General features: G+C 39.7%; 1 protein-coding gene across 4 annotated transcripts in view; it reads right to left on the minus strand.

Annotated features, from left to right (window-relative positions):
- The window catches only part of UNC5C (unc-5 netrin receptor C), a 342,899-nt gene that overhangs the window by 49,023 nt on the left and 266,172 nt on the right, over positions 1 to 27,704 (minus strand). For all 4 annotated transcript variants that reach the window (XM_048211818.2, XM_026509692.4, XM_057309522.1 and 1 more), the window contains exons 5-7: positions 21,947 to 22,127; positions 18,419 to 18,586; positions 15,570 to 15,734 (exon numbers count right to left, since the gene is read on the minus strand). In XM_048211818.2, coding sequence (XP_048067775.1) covers positions 15,570 to 15,734; positions 18,419 to 18,586; positions 21,947 to 22,127 — 514 coding nt within the window. The remainder of the gene's footprint in view (positions 1 to 15,569; positions 15,735 to 18,418; positions 18,587 to 21,946; positions 22,128 to 27,704) is intronic.

Genomic DNA, 27,704 nt, shown 5'->3' on the forward strand with positions numbered 1-27,704 from the left:
ATTCCCAGGACGTATTCAGCAAGGCTCTAAGCAGTTTTTTTCTTTTTTATTTAACCATAACAGCTTGCTCTTGGTCTAATAGAACTAAAGAAGACCTGTCATCATTGGTCAAAGGTTAAATACCCATTTACTGCGCTGAGCAGAGACCACCCTTCCTCCCTCCATCTCAGATCCACTTTTTGGATTTTTGGTTGTTTCTTGTCCCTCCATTTAAAAGGAATCCAATAGGTTTTGCCCCGGGACTGAGCAATTTGTCAATGCAATGGAAACTGGATGCTTTTTATTTGAAATCATTCAAAAATCAATAGGGCCTAGAGGTTATAAGGTTATTTATTTTAGAGCTTCAGAAGAATAGTGTAAATTGAGAAAAATAAAAACCTCATCTCAACAATAAATGGAGAGCTAACACTAGCAGTTTTATTTTTCTTTCTTTTTAATATATGGCAAGGTAGGAAGGATGATGATGATAATGATGATAATGATAAAAATAATCTCAAGAAGAAGACTGGGAGAAAACATTGAAAAATGTGGAATACACATTTTTTGAAATGAAAAATCTATAGAAAATTTAAAAGTGTAACTTATAACTGGCATCCCCAGTTTCCTAACACTTAATATTCTGCAACATATGAATTGATCAAATGATACAGTACCGTTTGGATTAATCAAATTAAAATGAATAAGAAGCATATGAATTAAACTTTCCTGGTAATACTCAGGGGCAAAAAATACAGAGAATCTGCAAGAATCACAATTAATTGGTTCAAAATTAAAGGTCTGTAATGCTCTAACCGTCAAGGTAACTCTAAATCGTGCCTCAGGTAGACCCTCTGTAGTTTGCCCAACACTCAGCTCTTACAAGCTATTTACCTATTTTGGGGAACTAATTCCGCGGAAACATGCAGGGCTACCTTAATGAAAGAGAGGTTTGCTGTAGCACAGACAAGTTTGCTCAGAATTAATTTTTAATGCTTTATTTTAGAGCAATGATTGCAACCTCCTACTCGGTTTTATAAATATTATATTCCTCATTCCAGTTGTCTGAGTCCATGTATTAGGTTTGATTTTCATTTTTAAACACTTCTGTCTGGTAATAACCTTTCTCCATTTGTATTCCGTGAACTCAATAAAAGGACATCTGGGACATATACAGGCACTGGAAGAAAGGTGATTTATTTTCAAACCCAAAGACTTAAGACCATACAAGTTCACTGCCAGTAGAGGAGACAAGGTAACTGGTGCTGCCATTCTGGTAGGGAAGGTGTTAGGTAAAGGGACGTCAAAAGATGCATTTCTTGCAGGTTAGAAGGCCTGGAAACTGGAAACCAGTTTAAAATACATCTGGGGATGGTCTGATGTTCACCTTGAATATTTTTTTTCTTTTCTTTTTTTTTTTTTTAAGATTTTATTTATTTATTTGACAGAGAGAGACAGCCAGCGAGAGAAGGAACACAAGCAGGGGGAGCGGGAGAGGAAGAAGCAGGCTCATAGTGGAGGAGCCTGATGTGGGGCTCGATCCCAGAACGCCGGGATCACGCCCTGAGCCAAAGGCAGACGCTTAACGACTGCGCCACCCAGGCGCCCCCCACCTCGAATATTTTGATAAGAATCAGCGTGGGCCTGCTGGAGTAAGCAGGAGACTTGTCTCTTACAGAGGGAAAAGGCTACCTCCAGAAAGATACAACATGGCCGACATTTCTCCCCGTGAAGCAGTTCTGGGCATGCCTTGGCTTTTGTCTCCATTTCCCAACAGAATCCCTGTTCTTGACAGGCAGACCAAGGAATCATAAAAAGGAACGTTATAATTTCGATTTTAATCTCAACTTCCCCATATTTATGTGGATCTGCACAACTCAATAAATATTTTGGTGACTTATCGTATTCATCTGAAACTTCTATTTCATTCTAGGCACAGAACTGGAATTCATTCACTCATTCACTCATTTGTCTAACAAATACTCTTGAACCCTATTATATACTGGGTTCTCTTCTAGGCATGGGGTCCAATGACAAACAAGATGGGAAAAGTCCCTGTTTTTGCTTTAGTTTAACAGAATATAAACAAGTAAAAATAATAAATAAGATCAATTCAAATGTGGAAAAAAATTCTTTTGAAAAATAGAACAAAAGAATGCAATGTGACTGGAGATAAAGGGACGAACATTTAGGAAATCAGGGAGCAATTTTCTTTTGAAATGGGATTTGAGGGGCGCCTGGGTGGCTCAGTTGGTGAAGTGTCTGACTCTTGATTTCATCTCAGGTCGTGATCTCGGGGTTGGGAGAAGGAGCCCTGTGGGGCTCAGAGCTCAGCAAGGACTCTGCCCTTCCCCCTGCTCACGCGTGCGCGCGCTCTCTCTTTTTCACTGTCTTAAATAAATAAATAAATCTTAAAAAAGAAATGGGATTTGAGCTGAAACTTGAACAACGAGAAAGAATCAGCCAAGCTGAGATCAGGAGGGAACGATGGTCCAGAGAGGGACAGTAAAGGAGAAGTCCTGATATAAAAATGGAGTGTGGGAGGGACGTGAGTGAGAGGAAGAGGGAGGAGGCAGGCTCAGAGGGGTGAGGAGAAGCCGCATGTAGGCCTGGTGGGCCACGATGAAGCATTTTGATTTTACCCTAGAGTAAATAAAAATGCTGTGATGGAATGTAATTTTGAAAAGAGTGCTTTGGTTTTTCTCTAGATAATGAAGAGCAAAGGGAGCAAAGTGACAGGGTTTTATGGACGGCTTCTGTGGCACATGGCTTGGGAGATGTCTATCAATTGGTCTATCCATACAGATGGGGGAGCGTTTGCATTTGAGCCTGTTCTAAAATAAAACAGAAATTTAGAAAAACGACAGGCTCACCATTAGTTATTCCTTGTAGCCCTTGAGGGCCAATCTAGCCAAACTGTTATTTTCCTACATGGGGAAATTCAGAACGGACCCGAGTATTAAGTATACTCACTAATGGTTCAACACCCCAATTTACTCTATTATGGAAACACTGATAAAGGGTTTTGGAAGGCAACTCTATAAAACTTTTTCCATCTTTTTCAAAACACTTCTGCAACTACAGAGCGAAAACATCACTTAGGAGGCTGGGAATCAGAAAAGAAGGGGATTACTGTTCCATCCCCTAAACGAGGGGAACAGAGAATCACTTTTCAGAGTTTGTTTTTACGCTTCTCCATCTGATCCGTCTCTCACGGAACAACAGGGGACATTTTCCTCAGCTAATGAGGTGACCCTGCTGGGAGCAGTCCTCGCAATAATGAAAAATAACATCTCTGGTGGAACCCAGTGCAAAGTAATTGTTTTTCATGTCCCAATCAACAGCCTGGCTCCTAAGTTAGGGATTTCAGTTAACTTTCTTACTACTTGAAAGTAAGCCATCAAAAAAGGCATCAGTGCTCTTGGCCAAGGCAGTGAAAGTGAGCTTTTCATTCTTCAGTTTGAATCCCAGCTCTGCTCCTCCCTTCACTGTGACAGCCTGGTCAAATTGCTTTCCTTCTCTACGTCTCAGTGTTCTAATCCGCGTAAGGGAACACGGGTCCTCACTCCCATAGAATTGTGGAGAGGATAAATGAGATTTGTAGAGGGCTGGTACATGGCAAGCAATCGATAAATGACAACTCTATCAATATCATTATAATGCACATCGTAAGTACACTAAGACTCTAGGTGAAGGGATTTTATTTGTAGAGTCAACTCAGATCATTATTTAATGAATGACCTTAGGAAATTCGTGTGAATTTCAGGTTCCTTAGTTATGACAGAGACAAAGAGCTCAGTTTTTCTGAGAAACCAGGAGCATGCACTCTTTTAAATACTGTATACTCTTTCACGCTCTCCTTTGAAAGTGGTTTACGGCCTTTGTGGCTTCTGGCAATGACACAATGGCATGCTTCAGAAGCATGTTTTCAGGGCCAGAGTGCAACTGGGTGCTAAAACAGTTTCTCAACCAGAGGTAGTGCCGCTTCTAAAGGGGGTGTTTGGAATTGGGGCAGGGGAGGTGTGTTTTGGTTGTCATAATGATTAGGGAGTTGTTTGTAGTACTTAGTGAGTGAGGGCCAAAGATACGGCACGTCCTGCAATGGGAGGAACGATCTAATGGAAGGACCGTCTGGAACAAAATGCATCTCCATTGGTAACGACTTCCAAAACCATTGCTCTTGGACTGCTAGAAGGAGCAAAGGCACGGGGCTCCGGGAAAGATGTAAGGCTTGTCCCACTGGTGGCGGGAGCCTCGAGAAGTGCATGTAGGGGAAGTTAGCCCCAGAGCGGGGCTTCTGCTATGGGACATGCTCAAGCTCCATGACTTCCTTTAGAGATTTTTAAAGTAAATGTAAAGTAATTTTAAAGAATGCTTATTTTTCAATGAAGAAATTTTCCTGATCTGGGAGAAAAGGGACTGGAGGAAGTCCAATTGTGGAGAGCCACTTTAAGTGAAGATCTAAATAGTTAGAAAACTGAAGCAAGAGGAGGATGTCTTAAAGAGTTAGTGAAATGCTCCTTATGCTAGAAAACACCTCACAATTACTCAAAGCAGGATTTATCTAGTCCAGTCTTTTTCAGGTGAGGAAACTGAGTCCCAAAGGTGAGAAGTGATATTTTAAAGTAACCAAAAGTATTGCGATTAAAATTTGGTTTCCATCCTCCCACCAATTAAGATTGCATTGTCCAACTCTGGGTGGCCCCATTCAGAACTGTGTGGACTGTAGATGGGGACTGTTAATCTGACAGTGTTCCAGCTGACAGTGGTAAAGTGACTGGGGGAAGGAGTGCCTTTTTCTAATTTCACAAGGTCATCCTCTAGACTGGAGGTGGGGTTGCCCATATTTTTCAGCTGACATTCCACTATTATAAAAGAGCAGAGCCCGTGCCCACGTATCTTAAAAAGGAAAGCAAACTTTCCTTGGTTTTATACTGTAGTAAGTAACATCGAGTTATCTTTGAGTACATGGCTCATAATTGTGCAATAATATGCCTGAACACAGTCTATTTGGCGGGTTTATATTTGGGAACTTTCAGAAACAAAGCCAGAGACTATACATAAATCTACATTTCTCCAATACACAGCAACGGCTTTGATTTTTCTAGTCTTTAAAAAAAATTTTCTTTTCATGTGATACAGATAATAGACAATAGCCGAATTGATCATGAACTTATGGTTAGCTTTTTAAGAAAGAGAATACAGACGACTTTTATGCCATAAGTAATAGTTTAATAGAAAAAATTATCAAGCAAATATGCTGATGTGAGAAATGCCAGGACCTCTGAGCATCACCAGACAGGTTTAAATTCCTCAAAATCAAGTCTATGCCCTTCCTAACACACAAACTCCCTGGAGTTAAAATAGATCATTGATTAGAATTTCCTATTCTAACCCTTTTCTGTCCATCTGCAGACTAAAGAGCCAGAGCATAGAGTTGTGAAGGGACTTGCCTAACATCACAAAGCTGGTGAACCGGCAATGCAAGGGTCAGATCCCAGTTCTCCATCTACAGCCTCAACGGTATATGTAAGTACTGTGCGGGCATTAATTAGGACATTTAAATGAGGAGAGACAAGGCTATAATAGAAAAGGGCTTGATATGTTCATGGCTTAATTTGCAATTCAGTTATTGAATGAGGTAATGCTAATTATTTCAACTATAAAATACCTCTTCATTGGAAATGTTATCATTGATATTCATGAGAAAGCTAAGAGATTTTCATGCTTAAATGAAACAACTTCCAAACAGCATCTTTTGTTTCAAGTGTGGGGCAAGCAAAGAGGGACACTGAACTTGCGAGTTTCTACTCTGAAGTGACTGGAGAGCCATGCTAGAGTGATGTATAAATGTATGACAATCACATTGTATTTGGCAGAAAATGTTACAGTAAATAAATATTTAAAAGAGAAACATCATTCCATTCAGAAAAGATGCCAACAGGAAAAAAGAAATAAACACCAATAATTGCAGGGACACTGCACATCGGAAGAAAATCATATTTTAGAGCAATAAAAGCTGACAACCACTTGCTTCCAGCATCCAAGAGCCTGCATGAAAAAAGGCTTACTACACCACGAGCCAGATTTGGGTTCTTACGTTGGCTCCCATGCTAACTTGTGGGCTGTTTCAATTCTATGCCTCAGTTTCTTTCTTTGCAAAATAGGATTCTCATTGGAGAATTAGCAAAAGTTCTACTTATAAGGTTATTTTGTATGTGTTTTGAGTTTAATTATATGGAAACAAGTCATTTTGCTTTAGGTTGGCCAAGAGATCACAGTAGATTGGAATCAGAAGCAACTCATGCCAGGGTTTAAAGTCAGTACATTAGGTGGAAAGTGAATAAAATTAAAAATTAATTCTGAAATTCCTTTAAGTTAAAATATACATTATACAGTAATTTTTTAAATTTAATGAATCAATAATTTTTATGCCCTCCAAAGTTTGAGAACCCCTGAGACAGATTTAAGCAACACCTATAAGGAAAGTTTAGATGTATATATCCAGGAATTAAAATCTTTCTTCAGATTTGCTATCGAATCTCTAGTCAAAAGGGAGGTCGGTGGAGTTTTATAAGGTGTTCCTGCTTGTCCCCAAATTTTACTCAATATATTTTAACACAGAGCTGTGTCTATGACCTTAATACATGTAAACAGATTTTATGATACCGTGAGGATTAAATAAAATAGAGGATTAATTTGTATCTTATATGGGGGCTAGTGTGTAAGTTATAAATATGATATAACTCAATTATAATTTATAAGAGCATTAAGCGTGTTCTATAAAAGTGCATGTTTTTAAATCATCAAGTATCTGGTTAGTTTTAGGGTATTAATTTAGCATGTGAAGTTTACCAAACCACTTCATAAGATCTGTCCTTATTTTTATGATCCTAGCATTAGAAAAATCTCTATTCCCCATGGATTTTCCCCTCTCCGTGACCTGACTGCTTGATCTTTCTTGCCGCTGACTTTACAAACAGCCAAAACATGTGATTTTTCTCACATTTCTTCCGATGCAAATGCTCTTATTAAAAATCTCAAGGGCCATTCAAAATAAACATGTCCAGATTTTGTTTTTTTCCTTTTAGGTTGGTTCTTATCTAGCAAGCCCATCAGGACTGCACTAATGATGTCAAAGGTCAGGTCTGTCAAAGACGCTCACGGTCATTTATTATAATTTACCACTCTTTTGAGGGTTTATTTATTGACAGGGGCTTAAGGAACTCCAAATAAATGAATACATAAATCCTAGGACATGACAACAAAAATTGAAAAGAACATTTGCTTGTCACTGATGTCAGTTATCTAAATCGCCACGGTAACCCCCCTCCCCCAGCCTCACAGGACAGCGGGCCACGCCTCACAAAATAACAGCCACGCCCTTCTGAAAATGAGCAGCAGGGAATCGACATCCCAGGACGTAAAAGCCTTCTCTCGTGACTCACAGTGGATGAAGAAGAAACGTCTGAAATTTCACCCAACAGTTGAGTCAAATCAAACCTGCGGATCAGCTGCCTAAGTGTTTCTAAAGCAACAGACTCTCTCCTGAAGAGTAATACAGTGTCAAATTCACAGGCGATGCTGCTGTCATTCATGGTGGTGAAGACGCCTGACAGAAAAGGTAAAATGAGGACGAGTGCTGAAGGAGAGGCTGATGTGTAGGGTACCATCACCCTAGCAGCTGAGTTTCAGGCAAAAGGAAGTCTATAGCAAAAGCCGTGGCCCGGCACGGACGTGACCTTGGAGGAGTCTAGGCTTTGCTGCGGTTGTGAAAGCTGGCACCCTTCTTGATTCCCTCGGCGTTTCCTTTCCATCCTAGCAGCTGAAGACCTTGCCCTTGGCCTCTCACACTGACTGGCTTGGGGCCCCAGAGGTGTTCAGCAGGTTTCTGTGGGCTAAACGTTCTAACCACATCCCTGCTCTCAAAAGCAGGAAAATGTTTTACCAGAAGGGAAAGACGCTAAAGCAAACGGCACTTACTACACCGGAGGCGGGAGGCGGCAGAGCGCGGCGCTGGGCAGCCAGTCCTCGTCCAGACTATTTACCTGCCAGCTGGGACAGCACGCATACCAAGGATGATGCAAACACAGCCATGACATCAGCTTCTTCCGAACTGTAGATAGAAGCACTCACTGTCTGACACTCACAATTACGCTTTCCTATCAAATTGCTGTGTTGACAAGAATCTCACTGGAAACTGACTAGCACCTCCTCAAATGCCTACAGGGCGGTTATAAACACATCATTCTCAAGTCAAGAAGAGACTATTTGTAAGGTAAATTATTTCCCCACATTAAAGGCACCTAGGATTCCAGGGGTCCTGGTATGCAGTGTGTCCACACCACAATTTGCACTGAGTTCTGCCACTTCCTCTGTATGTGAGAATTCATGGAAGCGCTATGTGACATGCAAATTTTTTAATGAGTAGAAAGTGCTAAATTTGCAGACCGCATAACATTCTAATTTCCCAAAGTCAGGAAGTTCACTGATGCAGACGCAATTCCAGGCAGTTCTTATTTGTAAATTGTTATTTTTAATTTGTCTACTGTGGCATAAACTCTTCTTGGCAAGAACTAATTCTAAATTCCGATCTGAACTGTGACATATCCCTATGTGGGACTCTAATCTGCGAATGGGATTAAAAACTCAAGTCTGGAGGAATAGCTGCAGTCTCATGTCGTAATCTGAGTATATTCATAAATACATATGAAGCACCACTTCCGGATCAAGCTGCGTATACAGTTTTGGATTGCTGTTTGCTAAAGGAAGAGGCAAGCATGGATTAAACCATATATGCCAACCATGACAAAGTGAATCTTACCAGAAATTCATTACAGAGATGACAAAAGTTGAAAGGTATTAGGTCTCGGTAATATCATTGTATTTCAACATAAAAGGTACACACGGTTATCGGCTTAGCATTTTTGGAGATTTTCAAGTGCTTTTTTCTTCTGTATCTCTATTCTCTCTGCGTCCACTGTTCCCTCAATCTCTCTCCTTCCCTCCCCCCCCCTTTCTCTCTCTCTCTCTTTCTCTGTGCCTGGAATCATTTTCTGGAAATCCAGTTTCAAAACTGTATTGCAGAACCAGGGGCTGCTTTTATATAATTTTAGAAATGATATAAAGAAACCTAAATGGGCAAACAGCATAACAGACCTTCTGAATAAGATAACACTATTGTGTAGTATTATTAATACTAATTAAGGGAAATCTGTTAAGTTTCTCATATCAGGCATGTGTATTTATTTTCAATAGTCAAAAATGTGCCAAGTTATCTACCCTTTCTTGCTGGATGCAATCTATACCATTTAGCATACTTAAGGTGTCCAGTTTTTTTATTTTTTATTTTTATTTATTTATTTTTTAAATGAGCAATGCACTTATAAACCAAAAAGGTCCAACTTCTTTCTGGGACAATAATCAACTCTGATGTCTTCTTTAATAATACATTCCAGTGAAATAACACAAATTTTTGAGTTCTTAATTTGAATGTAGGGTCTCCAGTGTAGGAACTACGTTTTCAGGCCAATGAGCGTATATCCAGTGTAACATACATGATAAATGTTACACATCAGTATCAACTAATGTGTGTGGATGGCCTAAAAAATTTAGTGGAGCTTCTGAAATTGCTTAAAGACCATGACCTTGTTTCACAAATGAAATTACACAGCATCTCATAATGAATCCAATTCATCAAACAGTTTAAGAATAAGTGTGCTTGCAAGGACAGAGTGATATGTACATAATAGGCAACTAGGAAATAATGCAGAACTCTAACTCACTTCCAAATCCCCATGCCTCTGAAATCCTTTTATATATATACCCTGGATTTACTAGCTGTAAGTAACTCTTGCCACCCAGGGTTTTTATACAACGAGGGTTTATGCAAGTCTTTTATGCAAATACATTTTGGTAATCAAATTTTAATCGAATCTAATTTGAATCAATGGGACCAATTTTCTAGGACGAGTCAGTGGATATTGTTATATCTCAAATCCCAAGATTCCTGCTTCCAGGATCACACAGTTGTTCTAGCCAATCCTCATCTCTTTTTCAGAAAGTCATTTACAATTACAAACATAATGAAAAGCCAAGTATAAAAAACATGGTGAATAAAAAGCATATTGAAAAAGAAAGAAATCTCACTGGCCAAAAATAAATGCACACGTTTCATTCATCTTTTTCCTAAGCTTACCTTTACATAGTTATGACTAAATGCATATGTAAGTCCATATTCTGCTTTTCCATGTTAAACCATCATAAACATTTTAGTGGCTGTATCATATTCCACCTTATGTAAGTGCCACATTATTACTTAACCACGGCTCTAATACTGGATTTTCAGGTTTTGCTTTTTTTTTTTTTTTTAACAGCAAATTACAAAGAATGTAAAGCATATTTGGCATATATCTTCTTAGGTATTTAGATTAATTTCTTAAAATTTATTCATTAAAGTAGGATTACTGGACCAAAGGGTATAAACAATTTTAAAGCCCTTAACTCATACTGTCAAATTGCTTCCCCAAATAATTGTAAAAATTTGTATTCCCATTAGTGAAATACTAGAGACTTCACTTCGTACATTTGCTAACATTCAGGATTATTATACCTTTAAAATATCCAATAATCTTGTAAGAAACCCTTGAAGACTTTTGATTACAAATTTCATTTGGCGTTGGGGAACCAAATATTTCCTAAAGTGTTTTAAACACAAAACTGGGAGTGTGGTAAACAATTTAGAAAATTTTTGATTAATTACTCAGTAGAAAATTAAATATTCTAAAAACTATAGAGTCTAAGAAAAATAAACACCTAAATTAAAACTACGAGCAAAACCAATCTCTGATATGTTACTTGGGCGTAATGGGAGATTAAACTCAATTACTAATGGCCTAATTAGATAGTCAAAGCTATTTTATTTTATTTTATTTTATTTTATTTTATTTTATTTTATTATTATTTTTTTAAAGATTTTATTTATTTATTTGACAGAGATAGAGACAGCCAGCGAGAGAGGGAACACAAGCAGGGGGAGTGGGAGAGGAAGAAGCAGGCTCATATCGGAGGAGCCTGATGTGGGGCTCCATCCCATAACGCTGGGATCACGCCCTGAGCCGAAGGCAGACGCCTAACCGCTGTGCCACCCAGGTGCCCCGAAGGCAGATGCCTAACCGCTGTGCCACCCAGGCGCCCCAGTCAAAGCTATTTTAAAGTAAGGTTTGCGCTATACTGTAAGTTCCACTTCCTAACTTTCAATCTTTCTCTATAATTATGGATTTAAGTATGTCTCTCCTAAACAGTATAAAGCGGGATTTTCTACTACAATTTTGAACCTCCTTTAACAGGTAAATTTAACTCATTTACATTGTTACCCCTGACATATGATGATCCTTGGTCTATACCATCTTAATTACTGTTTTCACGTACCATGGTTTTCTGTTGTTGTTGTTCCTTTCCTGCCCTTAAAAATCTTATTTTGAATTTACACATCCACCTTTTATGTGTGTAGTCAATCTTAATATTTTAATTGGTAAATGTGAATCAACAGAATTGAATGCAAATAGTGTTACTTATTTTTTTTACTGAACACTATATGGAAGTTAGAAAATTTTAACTCGCATCACACTTCCCCATATGCCGTGTTAAGGTTGTCAATAATTTAGTTCCATCTTATTTTCATTTTATTTTCTGCCTCTTCATTGGTCTCTCTCTCTTTTTTAAAGAATCAATTTTTATTTTATATTTTTAGTAGTTTACTCAGTGAGAGTTTGTGAATTGTAAGCCCTCTCTATTTTGATTATCTGAAAATCTTTTAAATTTCGCTCTCTTGAGCAAATCTGGATATTCTCATTCTCTTCTACATGTGTTTTAACCTCTCTTTTATATAATCACTTACTTTATCTTTCTTCCCTGTGTTCTGAGAGGTTTCATGGGATCTACATTCCAGTTGACTAATTTTCCCTTCCTCTGTATCCAAAGTTGTCTCTGATTTGATTTTTAATCTCCTGCTGAGTTTTAACTTTCAGTCGTTTACCTTTCTAGGCATTCATTTGATTTTTCCCCAAATGTGTCTGTCCTTTTTACAATGTTCTATTCTTGCATTTGTGCTTATATGCCAGTTTTTCTTTTTACTTTTATTATGCTATAGTCTCACTCAGACTGCTCCGAGTCCGTGTTATGAGAGTGCTAAGTAACTCACTGTTTTGTGCACTCTCTCTTGCAGCGGACTGTTCCCTTGGGTGATGTGAAACTTCATATTGTAATCTCATTTCCAGGAGTGGGCTATTTTTGTCTGAGACCAATGCACTCAGGTTGTGGAAAGAACTCAACAGAACGGCTTGTTGCTTGCTTCTCCTGGTACCCTAGAAGTTTCACCAATTATGTTAATTACATATCCTTTGTTTTTTATTTCCTTAGTACTAGATCTGAGACTCCACGGCAGATCTCAGTGTAGGATTGTGGTTTTACTATAGGTTTTATTTAAGTGAAGATTTCATTTTTTATTTTCTCTGTCATGAATTTTCTTGTGGCTTCCCTGGGCTGGTGGGTAAAAATCTTCTAGTTGTTTTTCATGGTGGGAGCAGCCACTTATGAGAGCCAGCTTTATTCAGAGGGCTCTAGATTTCAACTCTTGGCCTCAGGCTTGTGCAAATTCTGGGTCTCTGCCTCTGTGCCAAAACAAAAACTCTAACTCCCAATCCCTAGGATCTACCTCTATGGCCAATGCCCCTCTGAATTATTCTGGTATCCATTCATGCAATTACCTCGGTAGTTTGAGTTCCTACTTTATTTTGAGGATTTCACATTGTATTGCTCTTAAGTATCAATTTGGCTTTTAAAATATACTACACTACATTATCTAGGTTTCTGAATTCTACTGACCTCTATTATAAACTCTGAATTTCTCCTACCTAGCAGTATATCTACATTTATCTCAAAATCATCTGCATACAATTTCAACTAGGATTACAGTTTCAGAGGTATTGTAAACTTGGTTCAAAGGTAACTAGCTTTATTTTGAGTAAACATTGCAATGTTGATGAAAGACTATTAATGCCTCAAAGACACTCATTCTCAAAAGTATATAAATGCTAAATGATAACCCCTAATTGTCAATTGCAACTTCCAGGCTGTCTTTTCTACCTCCATTCTATTTCTTAATATTGACCTTGTCCTTCTTGCAAGCTGGGTACTTTCACTATTAGAAAGCCTTTGTTTTCCAAAATAAGGACCAAGAGCAGTATTATTTCTTTGCAAGACTTTGGTGCAATGCTGTGCCAGAAACACCCAGTTTACTGGTAAGTAGAAACTATAACTTTCACTGTAAAATACTATCATTACACTGTGCAGCACTATCTCTGTGGTTTTTATCACTGAGGAAATCGATAGCACAGACTACAATTTTCTGTCGCACTAGAGTAGATAGAGGAGGCCAGATGAAAGAGTTTGACTTAGTAGGGCTGTTACTACAGCAAATCAGAATTGTAAAAGGAAGTAACTTTTTAACTGACTTATTTTTTTTTTGCCAGTATCTTAATTTATTTATTTATTTTTTATTTTGATGTAAAGCTCGATGACTCATTAGTTGCGTATAACACCCAGTGCACCATGCAATACGTGCCCTCCTTACTACCCATCACCGGCCTATCCCATTCCCCCACCCCCTCCCCTCTGGAGCCCTCAGTTTGTTAACTGACTTATTTTAATCCAAATACTCAAATGTTTCAGTCTAACAAGAGACTTTATAAAAAAATAAACAAACAAAAGACAACAACAAAACCCTGTCTTGTAGCGTTATTCCCCTTCCTGATTTATACAACCACTTCATGCCATCATTACTGACAAATATCCAATCATAAAAAAAAAATTCTATTAGTGCCATAAGAAACAAGCTAGATGCTACGGGGATGCTATGTCATGTAAGTCTTAATTTGAATATTTCATGTTTGTATTTGACAAATGTCATAATTTAGTAGATGTCATTTTGTGTAACCAATTAAAGGCCCAAAGTTCCATCTTGCAGCGTTGCATTTCCTGTTAAATAGGTTGCTTTGGGAATTTAAAAATATGCACAATAGAACCAGTAGGTGTTAAATCACCCAAAGTTGAAATGCAGTATTGAAAGAGGGAGAAAGGGAGAGAGATGAGGGACAGCGGGGGAGAGAGAGAGGGAGAGAGAGGGAGAGACTTCAAATATTGCTACTTTTTGATCACATGAATCAATCTGTTTTCCACTAAAGGAAGAAATTAAATTATAAAAATCTTAAAGAATAACTTGGTGTGTGCTATGTTTTTTTTTTTAATCCTCATCTCAAACTCATGCCTAGAGGAACAAACCCTGTATCTCTGGATTAATGGATAGGAAAGCAGCTGTATTCTTTTCATTCTTGCATCTCCAATACAGACTTGGTGAGGTACACAGCAGCAGTCTGCAAATCATAACCAGAAGCTGTGTTTTACACGCAGCAGCTGCCAGTTCTCAAAGAACGCGACATACTGCGGACAGAAAAATAAGAGGCCTGCTGAATTTTTATTCTGTGTCAGCAACGTAATTACTTATTTGTATTTTAAGTAAGGTTTCTTTTTCAAGGTCCTTGTGTATCTAGACACTGGAAGGTAAACAGAATTTCATCAATGTGGTGAAAGTGAAATATTTTATTTTTAAATGATAAATACAAACACTTCTACACAAATATATGGGGTTGCTTGTGTTCTGCAAGCAATTTGTCATATGTTATAATAAATGTCAACATCGGCGGCTCTTAGTTAAGATCCAAAGAGACCATGTTGTCTGATCCATTCATCTCTGTAGCTGTGATATCAGAATAATTCTTACTACCTTAATTGGTGATCATGGAAGATGCTAAAACTTGTATATCTAAGGGCTCCTCGGTTAAAGGGATAAGAGTGTGCAATCAAAATACCATTTCATTAAGAAGAGCTAAGAAACGAAGTCATGAAAAATGGGGACTATTTAGCCTACTCCCCCATTATATTCCCGAGCCAATCTTCTACACCCATTTTTAAAATTTTTGTTTTATTAACATTATTTCCTTTAAACAAGCATTAACACAAACCTAGCATTTTCAAGGACTTGTGGAGATGCTCCCACTAAGGATCTGTTGTAAATTGGTAAATCTGTCTGCAGGACCATTTCCTGCGCTTTATATGTATTTTACATTCATGGACATTGGTTCGGTGACGGCCATGAATTAGGAATAAATAGCTTACTTTTTTGCAGTCATGTGATTCTACTCAGAAGAGTTTAGGGTACCCTTTTATGCATTCAAATAAAACTAAGGAATGGTTCCCTGGTCTAGAAAGAGTGACAGTTTTCCCATGGATATGACTAAATCACTCCTTGCTCCTGAAAACGCAATACTGTGTATTCCATTTGTTGACTAGACGGTTATTCATTCTGGTTCCTGAGAGATCAGTTCTTTCAATTCTGAGACAGAGCTAGTATACTGGCATATTACTGCATTTTTGTTGTTGTTGTTCAGAATTCTTAATTTCTGATATTTCCAAGAAATCCAAATGGTTAAACCTCGGGCCTCGCACCTGTCTTTTGTTTGCTTAAATTGACTTACTCTGCATGCAAAGCCCATCAGTGCAGTTCTTGGATTGCAAGACGAGGCCATCGCAGTCCTTGCCTCCGTTCTTGGGGGCGGGCGCCGTGCACTCCCTCCTGCGCCAGTGCGTGCACTCGGTCCCACAAGTAGACCACTTGCTCCATGAAGTCCACCTGCCATCCACTGCCACGCACACACACACAAAAACCAGCAGAAGGTCAGAGGGAGAAGCAGCTACTTGAGGGGAGAAAGGAGTAGAGCTCATGTATAAATAACACAAAACAGAAAACTGAAGAAAATGCCCCATCAAGGAGTACTGTGTTCTTGTCCAGGGCTGGGAAGTGAGCATGCGCAACATGCACCATCAGGGTTCTGTGAACTTTTCTTCCTGGGGGTGTGACTGCGTCCTTACTGACCAAGCCAAGGAATCACTTAAAGGGAGACACAGAAACAAAGCTGTCACCAGGAGGCACATAAAAGTAGATCATGATGGTGCCTTTCCTTCTAGTAAAAGGAAAGCTTTTGGATTTTGCATTGAAAATTAGGGGACTTCTTTTTGGATTCAAAATTTCTTCATGCACACTGTCATGTGGGCAGTGCGAGCAAACTTGTGGGGCGATATGGAGAAGAGGTTAGTACAATGCGGAAGAAGTGTGTCTATCCACTCACTGACCCCCCCATCCATCCACCCATCCATCCATCCCTATCTATCTATCTATATCTATCTATCTATCTATCTATCTATCTATCTATCTATCTATCATCTATCTATCTATCTATCTATCATCATCTATCACCTATCTACTTATGTATCTATCATCCATCCATCTATCTATCATCTATCTATCTATCTATCTATCTATCTATCTATCATCTATCTACTTATGTATCTATCATCCATTCATGTCTTAAATACTCTTTTCATTTAATTTTTTTATCCAGGCATCTTGATTCTGTTGAGACCTTCTTCAATGCTTTGTTGAAATGACTATATTAGTTTCCATATATTATTTCCATATTATATTTCCATATATAATAATTCTATGCCATTATTTGATGATATAGATATTAGTAATTTTATTTTACAAATATTTACACACATTCCTAATTTTTCGCTGGGATTCAGTCATTTAGAATTGACTAACTTTCTCTCTAATTTTTGTTGCTGGCTTGTTAGTAATCTCAGTGATACTGAGCTGATAAATCGCTATCTTAAACACACACAATTTAAATTCTAAGTTGAAAAAAAATACAGTAAGTCTCACTAAAGTCACACTTAAAATGCATTCTTAAAAAATTCTTACATAAATAGGACAAGAATATTAAAAATCAGTTAAATAAAAAGTTTCCCGAAATACACAATTATGATCATCCAGAATTCAGCATAAACAATGCCAAACATCATTTACTGAACAGCTAATATACATAACATCTTACACTTATATATTCATAGAAATTATATCAATTTTAGTAGTCTACATAGTTTAGGAAATCGATATGATTTCATATTCAAATTATTGTGTATATATATATTACGTATAATGTGTATGGAGATATAAACATGCCCATATAAAAAAATGAAGGAAGCATTAATATTTCAATCATCCAGAGTTGGCTATTTAAGCAACTCCCAGATATTTGGAGAAAAGACCTGGATCATCACAAGGTGTCTACACACACACACAAACACACACACACACACACTTCTATTTCAACTCAAAATGCTCAATGCATTTTTAATTGTGGAAGTCAATACCCAGATAAAATACAGGAGAGTATAAGGTAAAATACTGAAATTCTAAACCCAGCGAAGTGTCAAAATTTGTTAAATAAAATCTCTCAAAAGATGCAGTGTAGGATACTGTTTGGATATTGAAAAATGGACACCTGGAAATATAAAATATAGATGATATTTTTCTCTCCAGCTCATTCCTACAGCCCATCTCTGATAAACCATATATTAAAGGATGGATAAGACAAAAGGTAGCCTAAATAAAGGGAAGTGAGGAGACTGTTTCTAAATAACAAAATCACAAAAAGATAAAATAAAATACAAATAAATAAATAATGAAATTGACAACGTAACAGCTACCCCAATGGAATGCGCTAAATTTATGGATTATTTCAAAAGAATTTTAGCTTAACTTTTTAATATGTAATTGCGTATTTTAGTTGGTTTTGGTTTTGGCAACTATCACCTTCGATTTGCCCAGGCTAAGAGCTGGGGACGATATGAGACGGCCCAAAAAGATGCTCAGCGGCAGAGGGAGGTAACCTCGCGACAGGTGCCACTGCAGGTAACTCACAAAAACAGGCGACCAACAAGTGCAGATAACAGAGCCGACTGCATTGTATTTTCAAAACCCATCAGCCCATGTGTCACAAAGCTTTGCCTTCCTTTTAATTCATTCCAAATGTTTTATTTGCCCTTGCCCAGAAACTGACACCAAATATCAAATATTTCAGTCTAAAACATTTTCTACATTTGAATTCCAATAATTTCCATGACTGTCTCAAGATCAAGGGTTGTTATTCCTAAAATGTGTGGCTTTCAGTGCTGCCTAAATCCCTTGAATTATAGACCCTATAATCTTGGCTCCAGCAGTTTGTTGAGTAATAGAGAGGGATTCTGTCCCTAAGTGTTTAATCTCCCGTTTTATTCTGTTTTGCATGTTTGGGTAATAAAGTTAAGTACTGTTTGGGGGAAAAATACTTGATTTCTCAGCAATGTAAGCATCGAATGATATGAAGGATATAAATAATTTTTATTACACATTCAGGTCAAGAATAAGGCTTTGTGTATATCCCCTAAAACATATTCCTAGAATGGGAGGACACGTCTGGAATGAGAACCCTGGTTTGTTTACCTGGGCATAAGGTGGTACAGGCTATTTTCTGCACACTCTGCCCCTCACAGAAGGCACCACCATTGAGTGGTGCTGGGTTGGTGCAGGTCCTTGTGCGTTTCTGATATCCTCGTCCACAGCGGCTATTGCACACAGACCACTCTGTCCAGGTGGACCAGCCACCATTGACTGGAAGGAGGTAAATACAAAATGTGAGTTACATGTATGTTCACGCACATGCAGACACACAAACCACACACCACACGTAAACAAAAACTCATCTGCTAAGTGAACATAAAAAAAATCAAAAATTTCAAAGCTAGAAGAGACCTGAGGCATCATTCATTCAAAATATTATCAAAGAGTGGAAGAATCTAAGCATAGAGATAAATAAAATGAACTACCCAAATTTACTCACCTACTCAGAAAACTAAATAGAACCGGGTTCTATTTTCCTTGGCTAGTGTTCCCTAAAATATATATATTCCCCTTACCTAGTCAAGCTCCAGAAATTATTTTTGACAGCTTAGCTCAAATAATAAATGTTTACCTCCTTATGCCAAGGCTGCAGGGGGATCTGAAGTGTGAGAACTGAATAAAATCACATAGCTTTTTCTAAATAGCAGATGACTGATTAGTTTTCTTTAGCATACGCAAACTTTACAACTCTTTAAGGACTTTTAGTCAGTTTCACTAACCCAGCGAACCTGGTTAAAAAATAAAGTCTTAATATTGTTAGATATTCAACTAATTGAGTAGCTATTCGATTGAATTGGCAATTAGTTTATGTAATTGAAATGGACACCCATGCTGTGTGTAAAGGGTCACTACAGTGTTTGATGGAGAGTTCAGGATAGGTGTGACTATAAAACCTACATTCTAATGCTACGTTCACTATTCACCTCTGGAGATCTCCCTCTAGAAAAAAACTCTGATATATTGTAGTCCTTACATAATGTGAGTTTAGATTCAATTCTTGTAATTAAGCATTTGATAACAAAAATTATTCGCTCGTACTTAAAACCTGACACAATGAGAATGCGTGTCTGCTTCCTGATCATGAAGAAGAGTGCTAGACGTTCAGGCAGCACACACCTTACAGGTGCACGTCATATGCCCGTCATCTCCTCTCCTCGAAACCTACGCAATGGGAAATCATCATGAATGTGTTATACAGACAGACACAGACAAGAGTGCTTTTTGATCGCAGTTATTTTCTATATAAAGATAAATAATTGTAAACAACTGCAATGTTCGACAACAGGAAAATGGTAAGGTAGATGCCTGTTCCTGTGATTGACACCTAGACAGCCATTAAAAATGGAGCTAGAGAAGTCTATTTAATAATACATGAGTATTTCAACATTATGTTCTAAGTAAAAAATATATTTATACCCCTTATTTTAAAATCTTATCTATCCATAGAAAATACCAGTAGTATGCATATCAATCTTTTTGAAAGCTGTTTCTGGATGGCAAGATGACAGGCTTCTGGGCAGTTTCTTCTTTGATCTTTTCTGTGTTTCTCAAATTTTCTTTAACAGATACATATTTTCAATCTAAAAATGATACTAACATAAATACATATACACAACAGACTTGAAAATGAAGTACCCATTAGATGTATGTTTTGCTGTGGACTTCTGGTGAGCCTCATCTATGAGCCTTAGACAACTTACTTTATGGGGCCATGAAAACGACAAACAGATGGTTGATAGGTTGAGTTTCAGTCTGTGTTCCAAAAAGCAACTTAACCTGCTCAGCTTTACAAAACCAGATGTCATGGAACTGTCAGTATAAATTGCTTACAAGCATACTGGCAGGCCAATATTTGGGGTTATGGTATACATGTACTGCTCTGGTAGGATTTTTATGAGAAATGAATAATCATAAACTTCTAGAGAAGAAAAAAGGCATGTGAAAGTCCCAGACTTATTCACTTATTCTACAGAGAAGGAGACATGGGCTCCTAGCATCCTGGTCAAGTGACCAACTGAAGGTCAGTTAGTCGGAAAGCTAGTCCTAGAGCACAAGCCTCCTGACCTCTAGTCCAATGCTGTTCTCTGAACTCAAAATGCTCAAGATCCTTGTGTTTGAGTCTTTCTAAAAACAATGTGCAGCTTGTATTTATAGATATTGCAAGCCCGCTATACATAGGAAAAGAGATTTGCATGTATATTAAACACCTATATAATGCATACACAGAGAGTCTGTCTTCATTAGTTATCTATGATTACTACGTGCTGTGATGGGCTCATTTCTCTTTTGCCCTTCAAATGCTGTTAATCAAGTCCTTCAGCTGGTTTAGAGAAAGACAAAAAGAGGAATCATTTCATTGCGACTGAAGAGAGGCAACTGCTTACAATTTAACAGAGCCATTATCTTGACGAGAAAATTCAGCCTCAGAGTACTCAGAGGATTAAAAAATTGTCTGTATCTGTCTTGTAACGAAAACAAGGGATTTAAAGTGTCACCATATTCAGCCTTTGGAACATCACAGTGGCTCCTGTTTCTCATAACTCCTCACAGCATGAGGACACCCATCTGAAGGGCACGATCTGCAGTAAGTACCACGAGCCAGATACTGGCCAATGGCTCCCCTCCTTCCTAGTCACGCAGACCCGAAGGCCCCTGGAATGTCCTTTACCACTAACGCAGCCATGAGAAGCTTCCTTAAGTTCTAAGCGGGTGGTGTGACACAGGCATCTCGTGTAAGAGCTGGCATACCCTCCGAATACTTCCCAGGGATGCTGGGTTACCTTTGATACAATAAATCATCAAGAATATGAGGACCTTCTGTCCGTCCAACACTGTGAGAAAGGCATGAACAGACTGCACAGCCTCTCCGTCTATAACGGAGCTTACCGCACAGCTGGGGAAATGAAAGTACCCATTGAATGCCTGAAGACAACCGAGCACTAAAAAGCACAGAGAAATAAAAGCATCACATGCTAGAGTGAAATCGGGAGCAACACTGTTGGGTATTTCTGGAGAAAGGATAGGCCCCGTTGGAGATGAGCTGGACTAGAAAGGACCAGAGAGTGGAAGGGAAGCTTCTGGAAGAAATCATTACGTTGAACCTTGCCACGTGGTTAGGATGAGGGCCAGGGCAATAGCAGCACTTGCCTTCACTCTAAGTTCCCCCGAGGGAGCGTGCGAAGCAAATCCCAGGAAGTCAACGCTGCTCTGATGTGTTTACCTGACTGAGCCAAGGCCCACAGACATATAAGCAGGCTGACTCAGGCATCTCCAAACTCGCTCTGGATCTGGGTGGTCCAGGGAGGGGGGTGCGGGAAGGGGCTTAGAGAGGCAGGGACATCCGCTGGCTCCGGTGCAGGCACTCAGGTAGATTTCCCTCATCTTCCCCATAAGCTCACTGACAAAAGGCTAGGAATGTCCAAGCCTAGTCTTTCTATGAGTATCAGGGAAGCAGGTAAAACTCACCGTCAGAGCCGGAAGCTGGGAGAGAGCCTCTCCTGGACATTTTAAATTAAAACGAGACACGGTAGTTTGACATGAACTAGATTGAGACTCGGACAGCCCACTCACCGTAGACTATGACAGTTGCAGTCGTGCTTTTCCTCTTGGCAACGATGTTTTTGGCAACACAAGTATAGTTTGCAGTATCTGAGAGGCGGGCCTGCTTTATGATGAGGTTGTGATCAATAGTAATATAAAAATTCCGATCTTCAACGGGATCAATTATGTCTTCATTTTTCAGCCATTCCACCTAAAGAAGCACAAGAGAAATAGATAAATCCCCAGTCTGGATCCCTCAGTGGCTGTCTGTCCTAACTTGTGCTTTATAAATTGTATAACGTTTTGCTTCAGGCTCTGAACTTCTGCAAACGGAGAGGAAGTAACTTTCTGAGGTCATGTTAAGTATCACTCACCTGCCAAACATGCTGATTCTGTCTGTACTCCATTATTCTCAAATGTCAATGAACCAATTGGGAAATACAGTGTTCAAATTGTTTTCACTTCGCCCCGCGGGCAGGAACAGGGAATGCGCACTGCCAAGTTCAGAACCCAATCAAAAATAATAGGCTAAGCGTTTCAAACCGAACTCAAACCTTTTGCTATTCGATTTGTTTACTCTTGGCAACTTACTCGCTGCTTTTCACGAAAGAATGTAAAGACTATTAAAAAAGCTCAAAAGGCATCTTAGACATCATGTAGCTGTAATAAACCAACGTTTGGATGATTTACGTGTAACCTTGCTGAAACATATGGATTAAATTTCCCCCAAAATGCACTTATTTTAAAATGTAACAAACACATATTTGGAGATGCATTTCAGCCAAGATACTTGGAGAAAAAAAAGGGTTTGTACCAACTTTCAATATAATCCAAACAGCATATACATTATAGTAAAAGCTCTCCTTTTGTGGATCACTAGCCTCAAACCTTTGACTCATGGTTTGCTTCTGGGGAGCCTAACCTAATACGTGACTGTTCAAAACTACTGAACTATTTTTTTCTATGTAAATAACATCAATTTTGCAACAGCAATGTTATCCTTACAGATTGAAAGGAGGGAGATAAAGCTGTATAAGCTTTTCCTTATGGAGGATAAATTATTTCTTGTTCTATAAATTGCTGCTGCTGCTTTTTTCCCCCCCTATGCACGGGTTTTTCTATAAAGCAAAACAAAATTGATATTTGCTACACTTAAACTTTTCTTTTGCAGTGATGGGATAATGGATACAAGTAATCTTTAGCAGCAGAGAGTCAATAGTGTTGCCATTTTTGAAATTGTAAGGAGTTTCTCCAGCACCACAAGAGGTCTGGAAATTAATCTCTGAATCTGTCAGTGGGTTTGACGTGGTACAGCTCTAAATTACATTCAACATAGGGACTCTAAAATAATGCTCCTCTAATCCTTAGAAGAGAGGCCACAATTTAAAGGGAAAAACAAAAACCAACCACAATTCTGAAATAAACGTATGAGGATGTAGATAAGAGCAACTATTTGTAGTGATACAAATTTTGAAATGGCAAAACGTTCTTGATATTTACACCACGGTAGTGAGAAACAGAATGGAATCCACCTAAAACAGTGGAATTTGAAAACATGCATTTTGTTTCCAAATACAGACAGCACATTCGGTCAGGGCCATGCTTGGATATATACCTGGTCAGAGAGTCATACTCTCTTGACCTGGATTTTCTCAAACTTTGGCTGTATGTGTACCGTAGCATGATCTCGCTAGAAGTGCAAGAGGGAAGGTAGCAAAATTCATACCACTACGAAGTTTTTTGATAATTACCAATTACCATTAATTATCTGATGATAATTGAAAGCAGACATTAATTTTTTAATCTAATCTTTATGTAGGCATGTCTATGCCATTCTAAAGAGAGCTTTCCACTTACAGAAGGCGCTGTTGGTTTTGTATTCACTGTGTGTGTGTGTGTGTGCTCTTAGAACTTTTCTTTCAAGGACCCATAAGTGCTACTCTTTCTTTGAAAGATGGGTTTCAGACTCCTGAACTCTTCCTGGAAATGCCTAGGGGTTCACAGCTCCTCTGCCCCACAACCTCCCCCCAGCCATTGTCTCGTGGGTGTGGAAATATGTTTCGTGTCCAACTGGGGTCAGAATCTGAGCTGCTACTCTCTAGACCTTCCCTGCAGGATGAGGCTGAAGCTATTTCCTTGAAGTGTCACCTGAATGTCCACACTTACTGGGCTTCTCATTTTCTGTCCAGCTTGCTCCACTCACCTAAGGTTCTCACTCCCATGAATGCTTCCATAAAAAAAATAACGTCTCGCATTCAAATCTTGGCATCATGGTTTGCTTCTGGAGAATCCGGCCTAACCCATGATGGTTGAAAACTACGGTTTCTTCTATTTTAATCACATCAGTTTACAACAGTGATATAATCCTCAACATAAGTGGCATAAAGAGATCCCAAGGGATACTGCAAACCACTTGTTTATTTGAAAGTTTATTACTTGGAAGAAAAAGAGCAATCTGCACAATTGACAAGATCTAAAAAGACCTCCATGATTATTGGGTAAACCATCTTTACTTTCAAATACTTCGCTCCACATTTTTCTCGAGTCTCTTGCCAGTGCTGGAGCAAAGACTATGACCTGAGTTTTAAGGGCCCCTGAAGAACCCCAGAAGTACTGAGGAGGCCCCCAGGGTCCTGGGGGGCAGCACTGCCCTCCTCCCCAACTCTGGCTTTAACCCCAGAAGCTCAGCTTTGCTCTGTTTTCCATACCTGGCTCACTTGTAATGCCTTCGTTTAAAGAAACAGGGTTCGCCACTGCTTAGAAATAGCCGTAGGAATGGGAAGGTGAGCCGTGGGCTCCTCCAGCTTCCGGTAAGTCCCCTACCCCCTGTTCCCTTCATGCCAGTACTCCCAGCTGCCGAAACACCCTGCTTTGAGACCACATCTCCACAAGCAGCCCAGGTCATCGCTCACCGCCTGCACTAGAATCCTCACGCTGCTCTGCCCATCTCCGTCTCCCACCCTGCAAAAGTCTTGGCATCCTTCCAAGCTGCTTTAGAAGCAGCAAAATTCTCCAACATTTCAAACTCTTTTCAGATTGTTTTCTTCATTTTCTTTAACTAAAACCGAGCTATTCATGATACTACTGTGTTTTTTTCTGGAGTTCTCTCAAGTGTGGATGTTTGATTTCCCAAATACAACATACACTGGGCCTGGGGGTCAGGAAATATTGTCCTCCTTGTTCTGCCCTGTCTATTCCAGACCATTCTCTCCAAACAGCTTTGCTTTGAATCTCATGCCATCAGATTATGTCACCCACTTTCTATTTTTTTTGCAGTCATCTACAGACCTCTGGACTCACAGCCATTTTATCCAGCTCATTTTCTGTCATAATTTCTAATGATTTTAATAACCACAAACATGACACTTTCAACATTTTGGCCTCTCAATTACACAGCACTCCTTCCTGCCGTGGATCTTGGTCTCTAAGACACACTTACAAGCCAAAGACTTTCAATCCTGGCCTCACTGTAGACTAATTTGGAGGTTCATAATATATCAATTCTACATCCAATCCAGAGAAATTAAATCTAACCCAGAGAAACGCTGATTCACCGGTCAAGACTAGTCTAACATCCATATTTTTTAAACTCCTCAAGGGGCCGTGACTTACTGCTAGGGTTCAGGAGTACCACGCTAGCTGATTGTCCTTCTCAAACGAGATCCCTGGACAAGAAGCGCTTATGTCACCCGGGAGCCTGACAGGAACGCAGAATCTCAGGTCTGCCCACCTATACTTATGGAGTCAAAATGTGCATCTCAACAAGAAAGGCAGGGGTTTATGCACATTAAAGTTGGAGAATCATCAGTTTAGCCCTTGTCCTTACCACGGATGGCAACCCCTCTGAAACCCAAGTTCAGTAATCACCTCTTTCTACTCTTCCTTGTCTTTCTGGTTTAGTCCCCCGAGGACCCCTATTTTGACTACCTTTCACCAGGACCCACAAATCTATTAAACTTTCCAGTCTTCTCTCTCACCCCTCTCATACTCTCTCTTCACCACTTTTCAAGGCCATGTCTAACTTCTCAACAATCCCTTGCCTTAAATCCTCGGCTCCCCGTCCCTCTTCTTCCTTAAGGCGCTCACTTGGCCGCTCTTCCCCAACACCACCCTCGGGACTTGCAGCAGAACGAGGCTGTGCACAGCCACGTCGAGTAGGCTTATCTGAAACTCATGATAACACAACACAAATGGGCTCTGATTCTGCCAAAAAATCGTACTATATTTTCATCATCTGTTCATGGTCCCATCCTCCTAGACAGCTATTTCACACCTTCTCCTCTCTCCCTAAACACTACCTCCCTTTCTATCCTCACTTTCAGCCGATGACCACGATTTCTCCTTCACTGAGAAAAGTGACAATCACGAGACATCTTCCACAACTCCCACTATCCACCGCCCCACCCCTATTCTGCACCCTCTCTCTGGTTACTGGTCAGCTGTCCGTGCTCCCACCTGTCACCTCTCATTTCTATTCTGCATCCCACTCCTGTGCCTGGTCAAGGGCAAGCCCCAGCAATGCTCCTCTCTGTCTCTTAAATTATTCATATTCCCTCCACACATAATCATGTCCAGCAGTATACAGACATGCAAGTATTTTTCACAACTTCAAACCCTCCCCAGTTGTTTCTGCCTGTAGTCCTCCCCACCTTTCTTTGCTTACCTTACAAAAGTAAGGAACACTTGTTCCTTACTTGTGCCTTGGAACGCTTGTTGATTCTCTCTCTCTCTCCCCTGTCCTCTTCATCTCTGCTGAATCTATTCTAACGCACAGTCACCTGCACCCTTTCATCTGTACTGCTCTTTTCAAAGTCACCACTCACTGCCACTTCGTTAGATGTACTGGTGTGGTGTTAGCACTTAACTCACATGACTCAGCAGCGGGTTGGACCCGGCAGGTTTCTCCTTCCTCCTCACTTGCTTTCTTGGCCAGGGCACTTTCCTGGTTTTTGTCTTATTTCACTCCATCTCCCCCAGCTTCCTGGAGTGGAAGTCTGCTCCCCTCTGAAGGCTCTGTCCCTGCACCTCTTCTTTTTTTCTATTTTCTATCTATATTCACTTCCTGGGTGAGCTCACCCAGTCTCATGCAGAGGTCTTCTACACTAAATTTATCTCCAGTCTAGACCCAGCTCCTGAACTCCAGACTCATATATCCAACTGCCTTCTTTCAACCCCACTGGGGTGTCTAAGAACGACCTCCTCAACTGTACTTCCAACCCCGCTCCTTCCACAGCCTTGCCCATCTTGGTTAATGCCAACTCTATCTTCCCAGTTACTTAGACAACAACCTCAGACTCAGCCTTGACTCCTCTCTACCTCTCTCTTTGCCCACTGGAAGTCAGAGCAGCATGTTGGGATCTGACCACTTCCTGTCCCTTCACCACCACCCTTTCCCGGCTCAAGCCACCATCATTTCCCTCTTGGATTATTGCACCAACCTCCTGTCTTACCTTTGCTTGTCCCCTTGGCCATCGACAGTCTATAGGGTGGTCCTTCAACTGGAAGTTGGATCATGCGGCACCTCATCTCCGGCCCTCCAAGGGCCCTCTATCTTGCTTTATGTCAAAACCAAAGTCCTTACAAGGACCCACCAGGCCCAGCATCACCAGGACCCCTGATCTCTCTGAGACCACCTCATCCTTTGAGCTTGCTGGCCCCTCTGGTGGTCCTCACCCCCATCAGTGCTGCCCCTGCCTTGTGCATATTGAGTCTGCTGGTAAACCTCCCTGCAATCTTCTCTCCCTTCCCCAAGTATCTGCATAATTTGCTCCTTTCCCTTCTTCAGGTC

This window comes from Ursus arctos, unplaced genomic scaffold (genome assembly GCF_023065955.2).
Source record: "Ursus arctos isolate Adak ecotype North America unplaced genomic scaffold, UrsArc2.0 scaffold_9, whole genome shotgun sequence".
Taxonomy (NCBI): domain Eukaryota; kingdom Metazoa; phylum Chordata; class Mammalia; order Carnivora; family Ursidae; genus Ursus; species Ursus arctos.